The 16,622-nt window shown below is 45.8% G+C and overlaps 2 protein-coding genes across 11 annotated transcripts in view; one reads left to right on the top strand and one right to left on the bottom strand.

The window, feature by feature from the left end:
* Nucleotides 1-7,129: 7,129 nt before the first annotated feature.
* On the bottom strand, nt 7,130-16,315 carry LOC103673152 (phosphatidylinositol glycan anchor biosynthesis class P). 8 transcript variants are annotated; one of them, XM_040620974.1, is made up of 5 exons: nt 16,186-16,209; nt 15,195-15,298; nt 9,314-9,386; nt 8,631-8,749; nt 7,130-7,516 (listed from the first exon to the last, which is right to left on the bottom strand). In XM_040620974.1, the coding sequence occupies exons 2-5, from the start codon at nt 15,274-15,276 to the stop codon at nt 7,386-7,388; spliced, it is 405 nt and encodes a 134-aa protein (XP_040476908.1). In that variant the 5' UTR covers nt 15,277-15,298; nt 16,186-16,209; the 3' UTR covers nt 7,130-7,385. The 8 variants fall into 8 exon arrangements, with proteins under 8 accessions (XP_040476908.1, XP_040476906.1, XP_040476907.1 ...); XM_040620972.1 differs by lacking the exon at nt 16,186-16,209 and adding an exon at nt 15,742-15,902; XM_040620973.1 differs by lacking the exon at nt 7,130-7,516 and adding an exon at nt 7,584-7,741 and having other exon boundaries at nt 16,186-16,315.
* TTC3 (tetratricopeptide repeat domain 3) overlaps nt 16,097-16,622 on the top strand; it is a 116,264-nt gene continuing 115,738 nt past the window's right edge. Inside the window, exon 1 of one of the 3 annotated variants that reach the window (XM_040620964.1) lies at nt 16,097-16,141. The gene's annotated coding sequence lies outside the window, so the exon portion shown is untranslated. Of the gene's footprint in view, nt 16,251-16,622 lie in introns of all 3 variants that reach the window. The other 2 variants (XM_008701896.2, XM_040620969.1) reach the window with 2 other exon arrangements.

Raw genomic sequence — 16,622 nt, 5'->3', positions numbered from 1 at the left:
TGTGATTGGACAACCCCAAATTACAGGAGCTGAAACAAGAGAGAAGCACAGTTCTCTGTCCGAGTCCAGAGGTAAGCCACCCAGGGCAGTATGATGTCAGGATTTGGGCTCTTTCAATCTTTCTGCTCTGCTCTGTGGCTTCTATTCCTAAGGTCACTGAGTGATCTAAGGGGCACCTTGATTTCCAGTCATTAAATCCACACCCCAGACAGCAGAAATCGGGGGGCCGAAGCAGGGCATGATCCTTCCTTGAAAGACACTTTACAAAAGTGTCCGTCCTCCTCCCCCTTCCGTCCAATAACTGCCCAGAAGCAGCTGAGGTCGCACTGCCTTGCTGCAAGGGAGAGAGAGCTTTATTCAGGTCACCACGCACCTCGTTGGAAGTGGGGAACCACTTCAGAGGAGGGTGAGAGATGGAACACTAGGGAACACAGAAGCCCCTGCCTCAGGGTGGATGTCCACCGCAGCACTGATGCCTGGGTGTCCAAAGACAGGGACAGAGGGACAGGGGGACAGAGGTCTGAGAGTTAACGTGCAGCGCCCTGAGAGGGGGGCCTAGAATCGGGGAGGTCAGCAGGTGGCCTGTGGACAGGGAGCGTGAGGCTCACGAGCCCGAGGCAGTCTCCGAGCAGGGCAAGAGAGGAGGTGGGGCCATGGGCCTGGAAAGGGCACAGTGGCAGAGACAACAAACATGATGGATTAAACGCCACTATCGTCTCTCCTGTTCTTGGCTAGCATAAGCATAAACAGTCCAAGGGAGGGCAAGGAAGCCTCCCTCCCCTCTCCAATGAATGATTCTGAAATTCCTGTCAACAGTGGACAGTGGGAAATCAAAACATGTTTAGTAAGATTTGGAAAAAATGGAACATGGTGACATTTCATACACGCCAGAAGTGAGGAGCACTTCTGACCCAGCTGTGTGAGTCACGGCTCTCCGGAGAAACAGAACCAATAGCGTGCACATAGATACAGAAGAAGAGATTTATCATGGGAGTTGGCTTTTGTGCTTATGGGGCCTGCGATATGCCACCATCTGCCCCTTCGTAAGCTGGAGAAACCAGGAAAGCCGGTTGTATAACTCAGTCCAGATCCGAAGGCCTGAGAACCAGGAGCTCTGATGTCCCAGGACAGAAGACGGATGTCCCAGCTTAAGAAGAGAGAGAGCGTTCACGCTTCCTCCACTTTTTTGTCCTATTCCCGGCTCTCAAAGAATCGGATGTCCACCCACGCTGGACGGGGCAGCTCTTCTTTACCTAGTCTGATTCAAATGCTCATCTCTTCTGGAAACACCCTCACAGATACATTCAGAAATAATGTTTTACCATGTGTCAAGTTGACGCATGAAATGAACCATCAGACCGGTATAATGTTAGTGAACTGTAAGAGTGTGTTAATAGATAAGACCTTTTGAAGATCAGTGTCTTAAAAATGTTCAAGCCCTTTGACCCTGGAACAATTCCCATGTCAGGAACCTCGCCCAAGGACACAATGTCACAAAGCTTATCCACAAAGATTTCTGTTGCCTGTTTCTAATAGGGGAAAACAGGAGACAACGTAAGTGGCCCGTGTAGGGAAACCATGGTCTTTCTCCTCGTATTTCTGCCTCAGTGGCTAAAACAGTTCTGCCTTCTTGGGAGAGGATTAGGGAACACACTCCCGCACTCTATCCACACTCCTTAACATCCACGGGGAGGGCTGTGACTTATCCGACGGGTGAGAAATGGTAACCCGTGGGTTATCTGCTATCTGCCAGGACCACCCGGGTGGCAGCCCACCACGCTCTCCGGCGCGTGCAGAGGGCTGCGCCAAGTCGAGATCTGCAGGCCCAGCCCTCCTGCTATCAGATTTCAGGAAGAAAAGCTTGGTTTGGCTTCATTTTCATGCAGCACTTAAACATCTGGCCCCACCAGTAAAAAAGCGGACACTGTATTTGATTTCCCGTCTGGTGCTCGTCCTTCACGGAATAGTGGCAAGGAGTGGCTGTGCTCACCCCGGAGCATGCCCACCCATGGTTCATTGAGAACAGACAGAAGAGGGGTCCTGGAAACCAGTGTCAGAGGGCAGGATGGGGCCTCTCGAAGTAGCCACAGCAGCTGGTGTGGGCTGACTCACAGCTGCTTCTAATGCGCAGGGGCCACATAGACAGGCTTTATCACACAAGGGGGCCGGCCTGGCCAACTATGGCACGACTGCAGTGTGACAGCTGAGTCACTGGGAGGCTTTGGCTGGCGTTGTCCAGTCCTGGCTGTATGGCCCTCTGTGACTGTGACCTATACAAAAGCAGAGCTCGAACACTGGATTTGCAGAAATAGCCTGAGACAGGTATTAAATTATTGGAGAAACACAGTTTTTCTCCTGGACCATGTGAAAGATGTAAATCTTGGTTCACAAATGCACCTGCTCAGGAATTATGACTTAATTTCTAGAACACCATCACTTTGATCTCTGTGGCTCCTTGGGTTCCTGAGATTTCCATTGTATTTCTGGCACATTGGGTCTTACGTGGTGCTGAGGAACGGAGGGGGAGAGAACACTCAGTCCTTGGTCATAAGTCCACACAGGTGACCACTGAGACACCCACTGCCTCTGTGTGGCTCCATTCTGATTTGGTGGCTATCTCAAAGTGCTGTTTTTTTGAAAAATGAATTTTGGTTGCGCCTAGATGGATTAGAAAAGGTGGGTAAGTAAATTTCTTTCAAGAGACAGACTGAGTGAGCAGGGGAGGCGGAGAGAGTCTTAAGCAAGCTCCATGGCCAGGGGAGCCCATCGCAGGGCTCCATCTCACGACCCTGAGATCATGACCTAAACCGAAATCAGGAGTCGGGAGGCTTAACCAACTGAGCCCCTAGGGAAGAAGTACATTTCTGCCCATTCCGAACAGTAACCCAACTGAATTTTACACTGAATGAGGAGATCTTGACAACAGCCACAGCCTGACCTGCTCCTTGGGAAGACAAATCAAGAAGAACCCCTTCTTTCCTGCCTCCCCTTTCCCACATCCAATTCAGTCTCCACTGCAGTGACTGGCTAGGAGGGAGATCTGTATTGTCCTCCGTACTGGGTCTGGCACAACTGTGGTAGCACTAGATTTATTTGGGTTTTCTAAGTTCTGTGGGCCTGGGGCTGATAATATATTGACTGTCCCACTGACTCCTTGAAAAAGTGGGATGTAGAAGAAATTTGGGGTCGGATCAGCTTCCGTAAGGAGGGACCCTGGTTCTACCGAGATCTTAAGCATCAGCTTCTGGACAAAACCCAGGCTCCTGATTGAGATCCTGCTCAAATAGGGAAGGTCAAGAAATTAGGAAGGGAAGAATTTTGGATTTGAATTCTCTAGGCTTTCCATTTAGGTGATTTCATATTTGGACTTTCATAATGAAATTCTTGTTGAGAATCTAATTATCAGAGGGGGTTTTGTTAAATTTGGAAATTTCATACTGCTGACATTTTGGGGGTATTTTATGCTATTATTTGGGCTTACTGTAAAACACAGTGTCTTCCATTTTTCTTGAATTAGAACACGCAGCAGGGAAATGCATCACATATCCTGGCCCTGTAACCGAAGCACAATTTTTACAAAATAAAAACCTCTCAGCTGGGGTTCCCATGAAAGCAGAGCCTGCGACAAAGGCTTGTGTGTAGGCAGTTTATTTGGAAAGTGACATTAGGAAGGAGTGGGCAGCAAGGGAGCAAAACTGAGAAGAGCCAATACAAGCATGCGTTACTGAGGTCACCGTTGCTATGGTGACCGCAGCTCAGTCTCCCAAGGCCTCCCAAGCTGAATGAATTCAGCTCACAAGGGCTTTGTTGGGGGATGGATGCCTGCCCCACAGTGAGCTCCACGGTGTCCTTTGGATGTTGACCGCCCCCCCCCCCAGGGCACACTGTTGAGTGGCACCTGTGTGGACGTGGTCAGGGTGGAATGGGAAGGATCTGCAGTGGCCACAAGAGGTATTCAATCAAGATGTTTATCCATACCAAGTGCCATACTGTATCCTATGCTAGTTCACACACACACACACACACACACACACACACACACACGCACTGTAGCTGAGGCCCACTAAGCATTGGTTCTCAAAGTGTGCCCTGGAGACCCTGTTTCAGGGGGTCTGTGAGGTCAAAACCAATTTTATAAAACCATTAAGCTGCTATTTCTCTTTTCTGCGCTCATTCTTTCACAAGTGCGCAGTGGTTTTCCAGAGACTTTGTGACGTGTGATATTGGAACGGATTGAATACAGAAGCAGATCGGAGAATGCAGCTGTCTTCCATTAACCCAGACATTTAAAGAGATTTGTAAAAATGTAAATCAATTCTATTGGTCTTGCTAAATTTGTTTTGGAAAATGGTTATTTTTCATAAAATGTTAAATATATCAAAATGTAATAGGTTTAGTATTTATAAACAAATGTTTTTAAAATTCCTATTTTAATTTCTAAATATAATCCACATATGTGAAAGCTCTTTGGGAACACTCTTTATGAGTGTAAAGGGGTCCTGAGATTTTAAAAAATGGTGAGAATCACTACACTAAACTGACCAAGACCGTGGAAAGAATTGCAGCCCTAAACTGAGAAACACTGACATATTCTCTTATGAGCTGTAAGAACAATGTGGTTGGGAAACAGAATGAGGAGTTCATAGGAGGCCTGAGGTGAGGTGGGGTACTGGAGGTAATTAAGGGCCTTTTCTGGCCCATTTCAAAACCTTCTTAGGCCTATCACTGGCCTGAGGGGAATACAAAGGGATGATGTTGACCTGGGCAGGAGTCTCATGAAGGTTGAGAGGACTGCTCTGATAACCACCCATTCTTCCAAAGAAACAGCTGCTCCCAGGTTGACCACAGGCTGTTAAATCCAATGGATCACAGCACGAAGTTCTCAATCCTGGCTGCATGTTGTTAAGTGTCCAGGAGTCATTAAAAGCTATCCCTCCTTGGGCCCCCCTCCAGACTAATGAGTTAAAATTTCTGGGGATGGGGCATAGGCACAGTTTTTTACCTTTTTATTGATGTATAAGTTATGTCCAGGGCACAGATCTTGGGTGGGGGGGATGGCTGGAACAGCTGAAGGGGATTAAGAGGTACAAACGTCTTATAAAATAAGCCACAGGGATGTAATGTACAGCATAGGGAATACAGTCAATAACACTTGTATGGTGATGGACAGTAACTAATCCTATTGTGGTGAGCATTTTGTAATGCACGGAAGTATCGAACTGCTACCTTGTACACCTGAAATTAATATAATATGGTATGTCAATGATGATTCAATTTTAAAAAGCACAAGTTAAATCATATTAATGCTGTGCTTCTGTTATGGCCAAGTAACTACAACCCAGATCAAGATGTGAGGTATTTTTAGCTTCCCAACAGGTTCCCTCATGCCTCTCCTCGTTGACACCGCTATTATATATTTATCACCAAAGGTTCATTTTTTCCTGATTTTAAGTTTCACATAATTAGAATCATACAGTATATATTCTTTTATGTCTGTTTTTTTTCTCCCCCAACATGTGTGTGTGATATTCACTCATGTTGTTAAGCAGAGCAGTAATTCTTTCTAGTTTGCATGGCTGTATGGTTTTCCACTGTATAAACAGACATTTTATTGTTTATTTACTGTTCTACCCCAGCTGGAGCCGACCGGTCCTCTCAAACTGCTCTGAAGTGTGGCGACATGATCTTACCATAGAAATACAGGAGCTGGGACAAAGGACAGGATGGAGATAGCAGGTTCACGTCACCTGTCTTATGCTTATGAGGCAGGGATATGGTTACTGAAATGGAAGCCCTAGTTTTCTCAACTATTTAAAATTAGTAGTTTCTTTTTCTTCTTTTTACGAAGGTATAAATTTGCACAAAAATGTGTGGCTCCATTCCTGTGTAGAGATTTAGGATGTCAAAAGTTAGAAGGCCTTGAATGCTCGAGGAGTTGAGATTTGGTCCCACTGGTCACTGTGAGTACACTCTTGCTAAGTTACATATGATTTGTTTTTAAAACGTATTTCTATCTATGCTTCTCAATTTCACAGGGACACAACAGATATTAACAAGGAGGAGTCACTCAAACTAATTCATACACTGAATCCTCCAACCCCCTCAACCACACTTCCCCAGTCTGATTCAGTAAAAGGCATAACCACCTACTCAGCTCATTGATCCAGAGACCTCAGGAATGACCCTCGATCACAACTTCTCCCAGCACCTGCCCACTCTGCACAATCAGATCCACACACCCTGTCAGTCAGCTGTCTCCGACAAAGGCTGCAGCGCGACCGGCTCGCCCCCAGCTCCACTGCTAACACCGTGCTGAGCGGCCCCCTTGCTTCCATACTCTTGCCCATCCCCAACTCTCCCTCCTGAATCTACCCTCTATCCTCCAGCCTGAGCGATTTTTCAAGACCTACATTGGGCCAGGTCATGCCTTTCCTTACGGCCTCCCTCGAGCTCAGAATCTAAAGGGCCTCCAACTCATCACACTGACACTTGAGTCCAGACTTCCTACGCTGGCCTTCAAAGCCCTTTGTGGTAGTGCAGTGGTGGTGGGCCTCTCCAGGCTCCCCTCAGACCACATTCCCTTGGGCAGTGGGCTTGAGGCCCCCTGCTGGACTTCAGTCCTCAGGACACACTGAGCTCCTTCCCACCTGCAGGCCTCTGCCGCTGGCTGCTTCTCACCGGCAAGCTCTCCCATAGCTCCAATCCTTCTGATGGGCTCCGGTGTTGCTAGTCAAATTTCAACCTCAACTGCCTCTCCCTGAACAGGCTTCCCTAGCCACCCAAGCTAAAGTAGTCATTCCTTTACTTTCTAGAACATCATCCTATCTTTAATTCTCTATATAGCACTTGTCAAGTAATATTTGCTTATTTGCTTAGTCTGTCTCAATCTGCCTCTAAAATGTAGGCTCTTTCAGAAAGAATCTTATCATGGCTGTATCTAGAAAAATACCTGGTATGTAATAAGTACCCAACAAATGTTTCTTTCTGTTTTAGACACAAATATGATGCAAAAACACACAAACTAAACGTACCCTTCTCCCAAATCTCAGAGTTTGAATTCTGCGCCTCTAAGAAAAAACAGAAGGAAGGACATAATTGCCATTTAAAAATCACAACATGAATGCTTCTCTGGAGGGATTTCTTGCTTTTATTGATGCTTATTTTTTAACAAGTCTGCTATCTGGTAATGCACTATTTTATTTATTCTGTTCGTTAATAACGAATACTCAAGAACCTTTATATTATTAACAGAACTTAATCTAAGAGAACCAACTTACTTTTTTTTACATTTCAATACTGGGTACGAGAGAGAGTCAATATAATTATGGTCAAAATTACTACATCAATAACTTGCAGTAAATGCTTGGTGTTAGTCTATACACAATTTAGTTGTTGGCATAAAGTTCTTTGGTCGCAAGGAAGAACATTTGGTTTACTTCACTAATAGGAATATCTCTTAATGCTGGGATGGCCTCTTCTTGGTATTTCTTCTGCTGTTGATTTTTAGCAAAGTTATCTGTAAGAAAAGGACAAAAAGCTCTGTTTACCCCATTTCTCCTACCATTTCTGTGGTTTACGGGGATCTACTGCATAGTTTACTAGGCTAATATTTGCATAATGACAAATACCATGTTTAACATAATTAAAAGACTACTTACTTTAAAAGACTGCTTAAATTCTCTCCTTAGAAGAAATGTCCCAATTAGAACAAAAATCAGGAAAGTACTTTCTGCATCTCTAACTAGGGTAAGAAATTAATATTTCATTCAACTGTACCATGATGATTCAAGTCCCATCTGCACATGTCTCACAGGGACAGAATTATACCCAGGCTTAGAAAATATATTTAATCCAACACCCCCAAGCTTTTAAATCATTTGGTACAATCATTCATGCAAACTTAACAATGTCCCCTCTTTGCACGAATTGTCTATATGCTGTAATTTTAGGCAAGAAGACAGTGAATACAGTAGCTTATCAGAAAGAAATATAAAAATACTAGAACTGGTTTTCAAAATACATTGTATAGGCTCATGAAAAAAAGGCTCTGAAAAGTTTAAAAAAATCATACCAAGCAACTTAAAAAACACTTCACTTCTCGAAAAAACCGTTTTACTTCCTAGAATCTAAGCAAGGTCAGGAATTTATTTTAATCTTTAGACGTAGGGGGGTTAAAAAAAATTACAAAAACATGCTGTGCTCTTCTATCTACGTAACTGGGGTCAGGTGTATACAGGGATCCCGAGGAGCACGCACTCTCTCAAATCCCTCTACTGCACAAGGTCTGCATGGACCTATTTGCCATTCTTTGATCAACCTTGCCCATTTAGGATAAAATATGTTTTTCTCAGGCACAGTTGCTAAGGAACATATTATATACTTGCGGTCTTAATGGGAAAGTACACCTGCTGATTGGTGCTACAAACAGCATATTCATCAGAATTTGTTTCTGCCACATAAACACTCCCTCTGGTATAACTTTGGATTTATTTCTCCTACGTTCTTTTTCCTGTGCCGATGTGTGTAACCTACTGCAGCCTACTCTTGGTTGCTTTTCTTGATAAAACTGCTAATACCTTGCTCTTCCCTCCTCCCTTCCCCCCCAGCACTTCCCTTTGATATACATTTACCTGTGATTGTATGAATGGAGTTGAGTGGAGAGGTACTCATCATGTTTATTCCAAATAAGAGTATGTAACCGATTACTATAGTAATGAGGAGGTAGACGGGCAATGCAACTGCCCAATATCTGCGGAAGAAAATGTTAAAGAAAATATTAAACTGCCTAGAAAGTCATCGTTCTCAAGAATCCATCACTGAGTTAACATGCTTTTTAAATCTGATTTTTTTAATTAAAGTAATACATATAAATAAAAGACAGTCAAATCGTTCTACAAGGCCTGTAATGGAAAGCTGCAATCTTGCATCGTTCCCTACAGCAGCACCATGGAAAAAGTGGAAACGAAGTCAGTTACCTCTCACCTGTCTACAATCCATTTCCTTGAATTCTTTTGATACTTCTTATCTGCTATCCCATTATTTGTTCCCGTGGGCTTTTACCTTAAACATTTTTCTTCTACAGTGTTATCTTGGCAAGATGTTGGGAGGAAATGGAGACAATGGTGTGTGTTCACCCCGCCATCTTGAATTAGCGGGGTATCAACAATGACCTCTGAAAAGCTTTAAATTTCTATATGCCTATTTATAGATCTTAAAAGAATAAACATTTACAATCTGGGTAGTTTTAAGGAAAAACTATGATCCTTAAAAACAACATTAATACATTTTAATTTAAGAAAAGCATTAAACTTACTTTTGAGGCCAATAGGTTAAGCCTAAGGAGTTTAGCCAAGATTCAGGAATAAAAGCCCACACAAGATACAGTACTGCAGAAAGGAACAAAAACAAGAAAAAAGAGAAGTCAGTAAGGCATATAACTAATTTATCAAAGTTCAGATAAAACAACAAGCTTCTGGGGCACCTGGTGGCTCAGTCAGTTAAGAGTCCAATTCTTTTTTTTTTTTTTTTTTTTTAAGATTTTACTTATTTATTTGACAGAGAGAGAGGCAGTGAGAGAGGGAACATAAGCAGGGGAGTGAGAGAGGGAGAAGCAGGCCTCCCGCTGAGCAGGGAGCCCGAGAGAGCCAGAGCCGAAGGCAGCAAGTAACAACTGAGCCACCCAGGCCCCCCTAAGCGTCCAATTCTTGATTTCAGCTCAGGTCGTGATCTCAGGGTTGTGGGATGGAGCCCCCAGCAGGTTCTGCGCTCACCGCACAGTCTACTTAAGATTCTCTCTCTCCCTCTCCTTCTCCCTCTGACCCTCCTGCTCATGCGTGCTCTTGCTCTCCCTCTCTAGAATAAATCTTTGAACAACTACAAACAAAAAACAAAAAGCTCTTTGAAGATTCCCTGATTACCCCAGAAATGAGTTTTCTTTCCTTTCAGTCTCCTAGCTCTTTATTTCTATTATTCTTATTGTATCTATGACACTTAAGGCAGTATATTTGCATTGCTGTGAAATGGATCTCTAGAACTTTACCATCTTGCAAATTTAAAACTCTACGGCCATCTTGCAAATTTAAAACTCTACGGCCATTAAACAACTCCGTTTCCACCATTAGTATTTTTTTTTTTTAAACATGTCTTAACTCTCACACTGTATTTTAAGCAATTTAAGGGCAGAAATCACATCTTAGCAATTGTTGTGATCCTGATAGCACCTAACAATTTGCTTTATATATGGTAGCTATTCAACACTTCATCCCCACAGGGCTGAAATGATTACAGACACTGGTTGTTTAAAGGTGAATTTATCTACCCTTGTTCTCACCCACCTCATGATGGGCTTCTGCCTCATCTCCCAGAATATAATCTTATTTCCCTCAAGCCCAGTCTTTGTGGCACCCTTTACTGTTGTTAACATGTAAAAACAACAGCTAACCTCCAAGCACCCACTGCAGGCTAAGTGCACTTCAAAGCATTTCACATGCATTATTTAATTTAATCCTTAAAACAATCCTATGATATGTACGCCATTTTTACAGATGAGTAAATGAAATCTTAGAGATGTTACATCATCTGCCCAAGGTAAAGGGGCAGAGACAAATTTCAAACTGTATCCATAATGTTGAAGGTTCATATTCTATATCGGGACCATGAGCAACAGCGGTGAATCCAAAAGACATGGCCTCTGCCCTTCCCGAGCTTAAAATCTAGGGGAGGGGAACAGAGACGAGTAAACTGACATTCTCACGACCCTGGTAAGTGCTAATGGGTAAAAAAAAAGGTGATACAGGAGCACGTAAGAAGGATCTTAGCCTACACTAGTGCTGATGGAGGGGATGATAATGGTCAGGAAAGATTTCCTGGAGGAAGTGACTAAACTGGGGCCTAAATCATCGGTGGGGGATTAGCCAGATTAAAAATGTGTATGTCTGGGGCCTGCAGATGAGGAAGGAAGGAAATATGAGAAAATGGTGTTCCCTGCCATGACCCACAGAGTGGGAGGGATCTGGTGAGGGATTTGGGGTGACTAGATGGTAGAGAGAGAAGGTGACATGGGACAGGCTTGCAGCTTGTGACAGCTTTTGAGATGAATGAAATACAAACAGCGGGGAAACATAATGTAAATTCATAAATGGAAGTGACTGACTTTAATCAATGAATGAGCACTTATGGAACATCTACTATATGCCAGGCACTACGTAAAAGTCAAGGCTATATAGAAATAAAAGACACACAAAGTAGTGTGTAAGACAGAAATGAGTCAAATGAGTGGCAGGCACTTCCCATGCATTAGCTTATCTGACCCATTCCAAACCCTTTGGGGTGCATGCTATTATTATCCCTAACCCACAGATGAAAAAAATCAAGGCACAGGGAATTTAAGTAACTCGCTTGGGATCTCACACTAAAGGTTACTGGGCTGGAATGTGAACCCAGGCTGTGTGTTCATACTATGCTTTCAGGCAGCAGCAAGAGCATTAGTAAAAACACACAAGTGAGAAGGAATGTGATGTATCTGGGGGAAACTCTAAGCTGTTTAGAGTGAATGGGGCATAAAGCATAAGGCTGTTGAGTGCTGAGAAAGAAAGCTAGAAATGTGAATAGGTCCCAGATCAGGAAATACGTTGTAAGAGGAACTTGGACTTTATTCTCTAGGCAATGGGGAGAACTGGGTATTTCGTTTGTGTTTAACTTTAAAGATACAGCAACCTATAAACAGAAATAACCATTCCTACCCCAACCAGATTTTAAGCAGAGGAGTTAGGGGATTAGCCAGATTATAAAGATACATGGTCGCGGCCTATGGAGGAGGAGGGAAGTAAAGAGGAGAAAACGGTGCTCCCTGCCGTGATCACAGAGAGCTGTGATGGCTGTGTGTGGGATGTGTCTGAGGAAGCACGGAGGCAGTGAGAAGCCCCACCCGACTCAGCGGCAGGAGCCGAGGAATGAGTTAGGAGGGGGATAAAGAGTGTAACTGAAGAACAATTCCCAGGTTTCTAGAGTAGATGTCTAGAAATTTCAAGACTTGGGGCGCCTGGGGGCTCAGCGGGTTAAGTATCTGACTCTTGCTTTAGGCTCAGATCGTGATCTCAGGGTGGTGGGATCGGCTCTGCACTGGGTGTGGAGCCTACTTGAGATTCTCTCTCTCCCTATGCCCCTCCCCTGGTCTCTTGTTCAAAAAATATTTTTTTTCAAGCCTGAGGACACAATACCTGAGCAGTTCTTCTCCACACAGCAATGAGCGAGCTTCCAAAAATACAAATTGGACCAGATCACTTGCCTGCTCAAACCCTTAGAATAAATTAAATACCTTTAGAATAAACTCCAAACCCTTACCAGGGCTTCCAAGGACTTAAATGTCCTACTCACCTCTCCAGTGTCTAGTCCTGGTGCACGATGCTCCAGTCCAGACAGTGTCTCAGGGTCACTGCACTCACAGTGAGTGCCGTTTGCCCGGGATATTCTTCCTTTGACTCTTTCAATGGATGACTCCCCCTTTTCCATCATGACTTAGCTCAAACATCACCTTCTTAAATGAGGCGTTCCCCATCACTTGCTATTCCAACTGTGTCCCACCCACCACACTCTCCTTACTCCCTATCATTTCCCCTTATTTCCTTCAAAGTTATCATCAAAATCCCTAATTACTGTTATTGACCGAATATTTGCATGTCCCCCAAATTCATATGTTGAAGCTCAAATCCCCGGTGTGGTGGTAATTGGAGGTAGGGCCTTTGGGAGGTAGTTAGGTTTAGAAAAGGTCATGAGGGTGGGGCCACATGATGGGGGTTAGTGCCCATATAAGGAAAGTAAGACACCAGAGCTTCTGTGCACTCTCTCTCCACTATGTGAGGACACAGCAGGAAGGTGACCATCTGCAAACCAGGAAGAGGGCCTTCACCAAGAACCCAACCATGCGGGCACCCTGATCTTACACTCCCCAGCTTCCAGAACTGTGAGAAATGTCTACTGTTTAAGCCTCTCAGTCTACGGCATTTTGTTATAGTGGCCTGAGCAGACTAAGAAAATGCCTTGTTTTTAATTCTTCAAACTTACTGACCTCCACCTGTTCCTTGAATCCATAGGCACGCTCTCTAAAGGCTTCTAGTATGGTCTATTTTCTATCTGGGAGGCTCCTTCCCCAGACTGCCCCATGGCTAACTTGCGCTTTTCACGTCTGTGGTTAAATCTCATCTCTCAGTGAGACACTTCCAGAGTGCTGTATTTTAAACACCAACCTTTTCCCATTCCTTATCCTCTCTTAATTTTTCCCCACAGTACATGTTATCATCTGACATCATACATGTATCGCTTATTTAATTTGTTCATTGGTTATCTCCCCCAACTAGAATGAAAACCCTCCGAGAGCAGGACATTTTTGAATGTTTTGGTCTTCCTTTGCCTGTAACAGTGCCTGGCATGTGGTAAGCACTCAAAAATTTGTAGCATTAATTTCTTCTTACTAGATACGTCTCCGGAGGCAAGGGAAACAAAAGCAAAAATAAATATTGGGACTACATCAAAATATAAAGCTTCTGCACAGTGAAGGAAACAATCAACAAAACTAAAAGGCAACGTATGGAATGGGAGAAGATATTTGCAAATGACATATCTGGTAAAGGGTTAGTATCCAAAATATATAAAGAACTGATACAACTCAACACCCGAAAAACAAATAACCCAGTTAAAAAATGGGCAGAAGACATTTTTCCAAAGAAGACATATAGAATGTCAATAGACATGTGAAAAGATGCTCACCGTCACTCATCATCAGGGAAATGCAAATCAAAACTATAATGAGATACCACCTCACACCTGTCAGAATGGCTAAAATTAACAACGCAAGAAACAACAGGTGTTGGCGAGGATGTGGAGAAAGGGGAACCGTCTTGCACTGTGGGAATGCAAACTGGTGCAGCCACTCTGGAAAACAGGACGGTGGTTCCTCAAAAAGTTAAAAATAGTGGGTATTATTGGATTTAAGTCTTAAAGTCATTGCCTTTATCATCTGCATAGTTTCTAATCTTTCAAGTACCCTATAGAACAGGGGTTTAAACAATGATGTCGATAACAGTAACAGCAGCCAACATTTATTAAGTACTTATCAATCTTTTGTATTGTTTTAAGCGCTTTTCATGAATCAAGCAATTAATCCTCACAACAGCCCTAAAAGGCAGCACAGTGAAGTCAACCCAGTGTCTGGGTTCAAATTCCAGCTCTATCAGTTACTGGCTGTATGACCTCGGCACATTCCCAAAACTCTGTGCCTCAGGATCGTCATCTATAAAACGAGCACAGTAACAACTATACCTACCTCACAGGACTGCCTTACACACAATGAGGATTCAATAAACATTATTACCACCCTTTTACGGATGAAGAATCTGAAGATTCAAGGGCTTGGGCAAATGGTGCCAGGTGACAGAGCTAGTCCCTGGAAGAGTCAGGATTTGCACTCAAGTCACAACTTCTTTACTCTATACACTACACTTGCCAACAGCATGGCTGGCTGCACTGATGGAGTCAGGGTTCAGAAACACTACCACTCCCTCACCTCCCTGGTTTCCACAATTCCAAAAAGTTGAATGGGGGCACCCGGTTTTCTCCCTCTTGTTCTCCTTATAATTCCCACCTCCTTTAGAGGAGAGATGTGGGGCCTGCAGGATCTTCTGGGAACTAAGCCCGATCTAGGACTCTATAAAGTACACATGGCTTCTCTAGCCTAATTCTCTTGGCTTCCTGGCTCCCACAGGCTGCACCTGCACCAACTTACTCTATACCCTTCATTCAAAACCTTCCCACTCTTCCTTCTTACTGCCGGGGAGAAAGCTAACCCTCTTTCCCAGTCTGATTTCATATCTCTCTATTGGGTTCCCATGGCTCTTTTCACATTGTTAATTGTAGATTCCCTCGTCTGTTTTGTCCAGAAGACTACGACCACAGGGACCAGGTTTTACTCACTTTGCAATCCTTCCGGTGCTATACAAATATTTGTTGAGATTAAATTATTTAAACTAGTGTCGGGCATATAAAATACCAAACACAAGTTCCCTTCAGGTTTTCTTAAAAAGAGACATAGGTGGAAAAAATCACAGCTCATATGTGCACATTCTAAGAACAAATGCAGTAATTTCCTTGTCCTTGAACACCAGAAAAAGGCCCTGGCCATCCATCAGGAAAGTACTTACTGAAGCCAAACTGGGAGCTTAAGAAAAGAACAAAGCCATAAATCGCTCTTTCTGGCAATGGCGACGGTGAGTTTTCCACCATTTTCCCTGTGGCTTTAGACAATCTGCGGGAAAGAAACACAACCATCGTCAGTGATTTACTCCCTTTCATCAATGGTGCGTTGCAGCCTCATCGCGTTGCTATGGGCACAGCCTCTGCAGTTTTTTTCCTAGCCTAAACCACTGCACACCGCCACCCTGCGCACACACCTCCAACACAGACCGCTCGCACGCGCCCCCAGACCTCGCGTGTGCGCGGGCGCACAACCGCACCAGCCAGAGAGCGCGCACCCTGCAGCGGAGGGGAGCGGAGAGCAGGGAAAGGACAGACGCCGCTCCAGCCCTGCAAGCTTAGCCTCCCTGCGGAAAGGGCTTGGCAGGGCCCCGCTCGGGGCATGCGCGCCTCCCCAGGTTTGGGCCACGGTGCCCGGGACCGGGCCCTGCCCTCTCCGGGGAGCTTCAGTTTCTTATTCAAGGGTCGGGGGGTGGGGTGGGGGAGGCCCTCGACCTTGGGTCCTTGAAGCGCCCACTCAAGCCCCTCCCAACAGCTCGGCCACTTCAGCGCCGAATCCCCCGCGCAAGCGCCTTCCGGAAAGCCTCCGCGGGGGCGAAAGATGGAAAAACTAAAGGAAAGGCCGGGTCGCTACAGGGCTCCCTCCCCGCCCAGGCGCAGGCGCACCGCGACCCCTGCCGGCCTGGAGCGCGCGAGCGCCGGGGACGGCCGGATCGCTCCGCTCGCCGCCCCGGAAGGGGGCGGGGCTGCACGACTGCGCCTGTGCACTGCCCACGTGACGCGCCTGCCGCCTGCGCCGCCGCCCGCTCCCGCCCGCCCGCTGGCTGACGTGGAGGGCCCGAGGCGGCGGCGGCGGCGGCGGCCCGCGTCCGAGGCTCGCGGGCGGCGGGCCCCGGTGAGTGCACATCTGGCGCGCGGCGGGGCTTCCGGATGTGTCACCTTATCGCGCTGCAGCCGAGATGCCCGGGGAGAGGGACCCTCCACACCCCCTCCGTGGGTGTGTGGTGAGTGTGGGTGTGTGCGCGTCGCCCCGCGTCGCTCGCTGTGGTGCCCGCGGTGTGTCTGCGTGGGTCGGGGTGCCGGTGCGCTGGGGGTGTGGCCGCCTTTGTCGGCCCCAGTGGGTGTGTCCCCTTTGTCTTACGGGCCCCTTCAGCTAGCTTGGGCCCTTCGGGGCGTCTGTCCGAGGGTGGGAGTAGCCCCTTTGTGTGCGCGTCCCTCTGGCGCCCGCGCACTCTAGTCTGGAGGGTGACACCCCTAATAGGCGAGGGGTCCCTGGGTCCGGGCGTGCGGGCACGCGCCTATGTGTCCATTCCCAGCTTCTTTGTGTCGCGACCGTTTTTGGCGATTGCGTGGGTGCCTCTGGCCCGTGTGGGTGG

This window comes from Ursus maritimus, unplaced genomic scaffold, assembly GCF_017311325.1.
Source record: "Ursus maritimus isolate PB19 unplaced genomic scaffold, ASM1731132v1 scaffold_4, whole genome shotgun sequence".
Taxonomy (NCBI): Eukaryota; Metazoa; Chordata; class Mammalia; order Carnivora; family Ursidae; genus Ursus; species Ursus maritimus.
The sequence above is the reverse complement of the archived record's forward strand: the minus strand, read 5'-3'. Positions and strand labels throughout refer to the sequence as shown.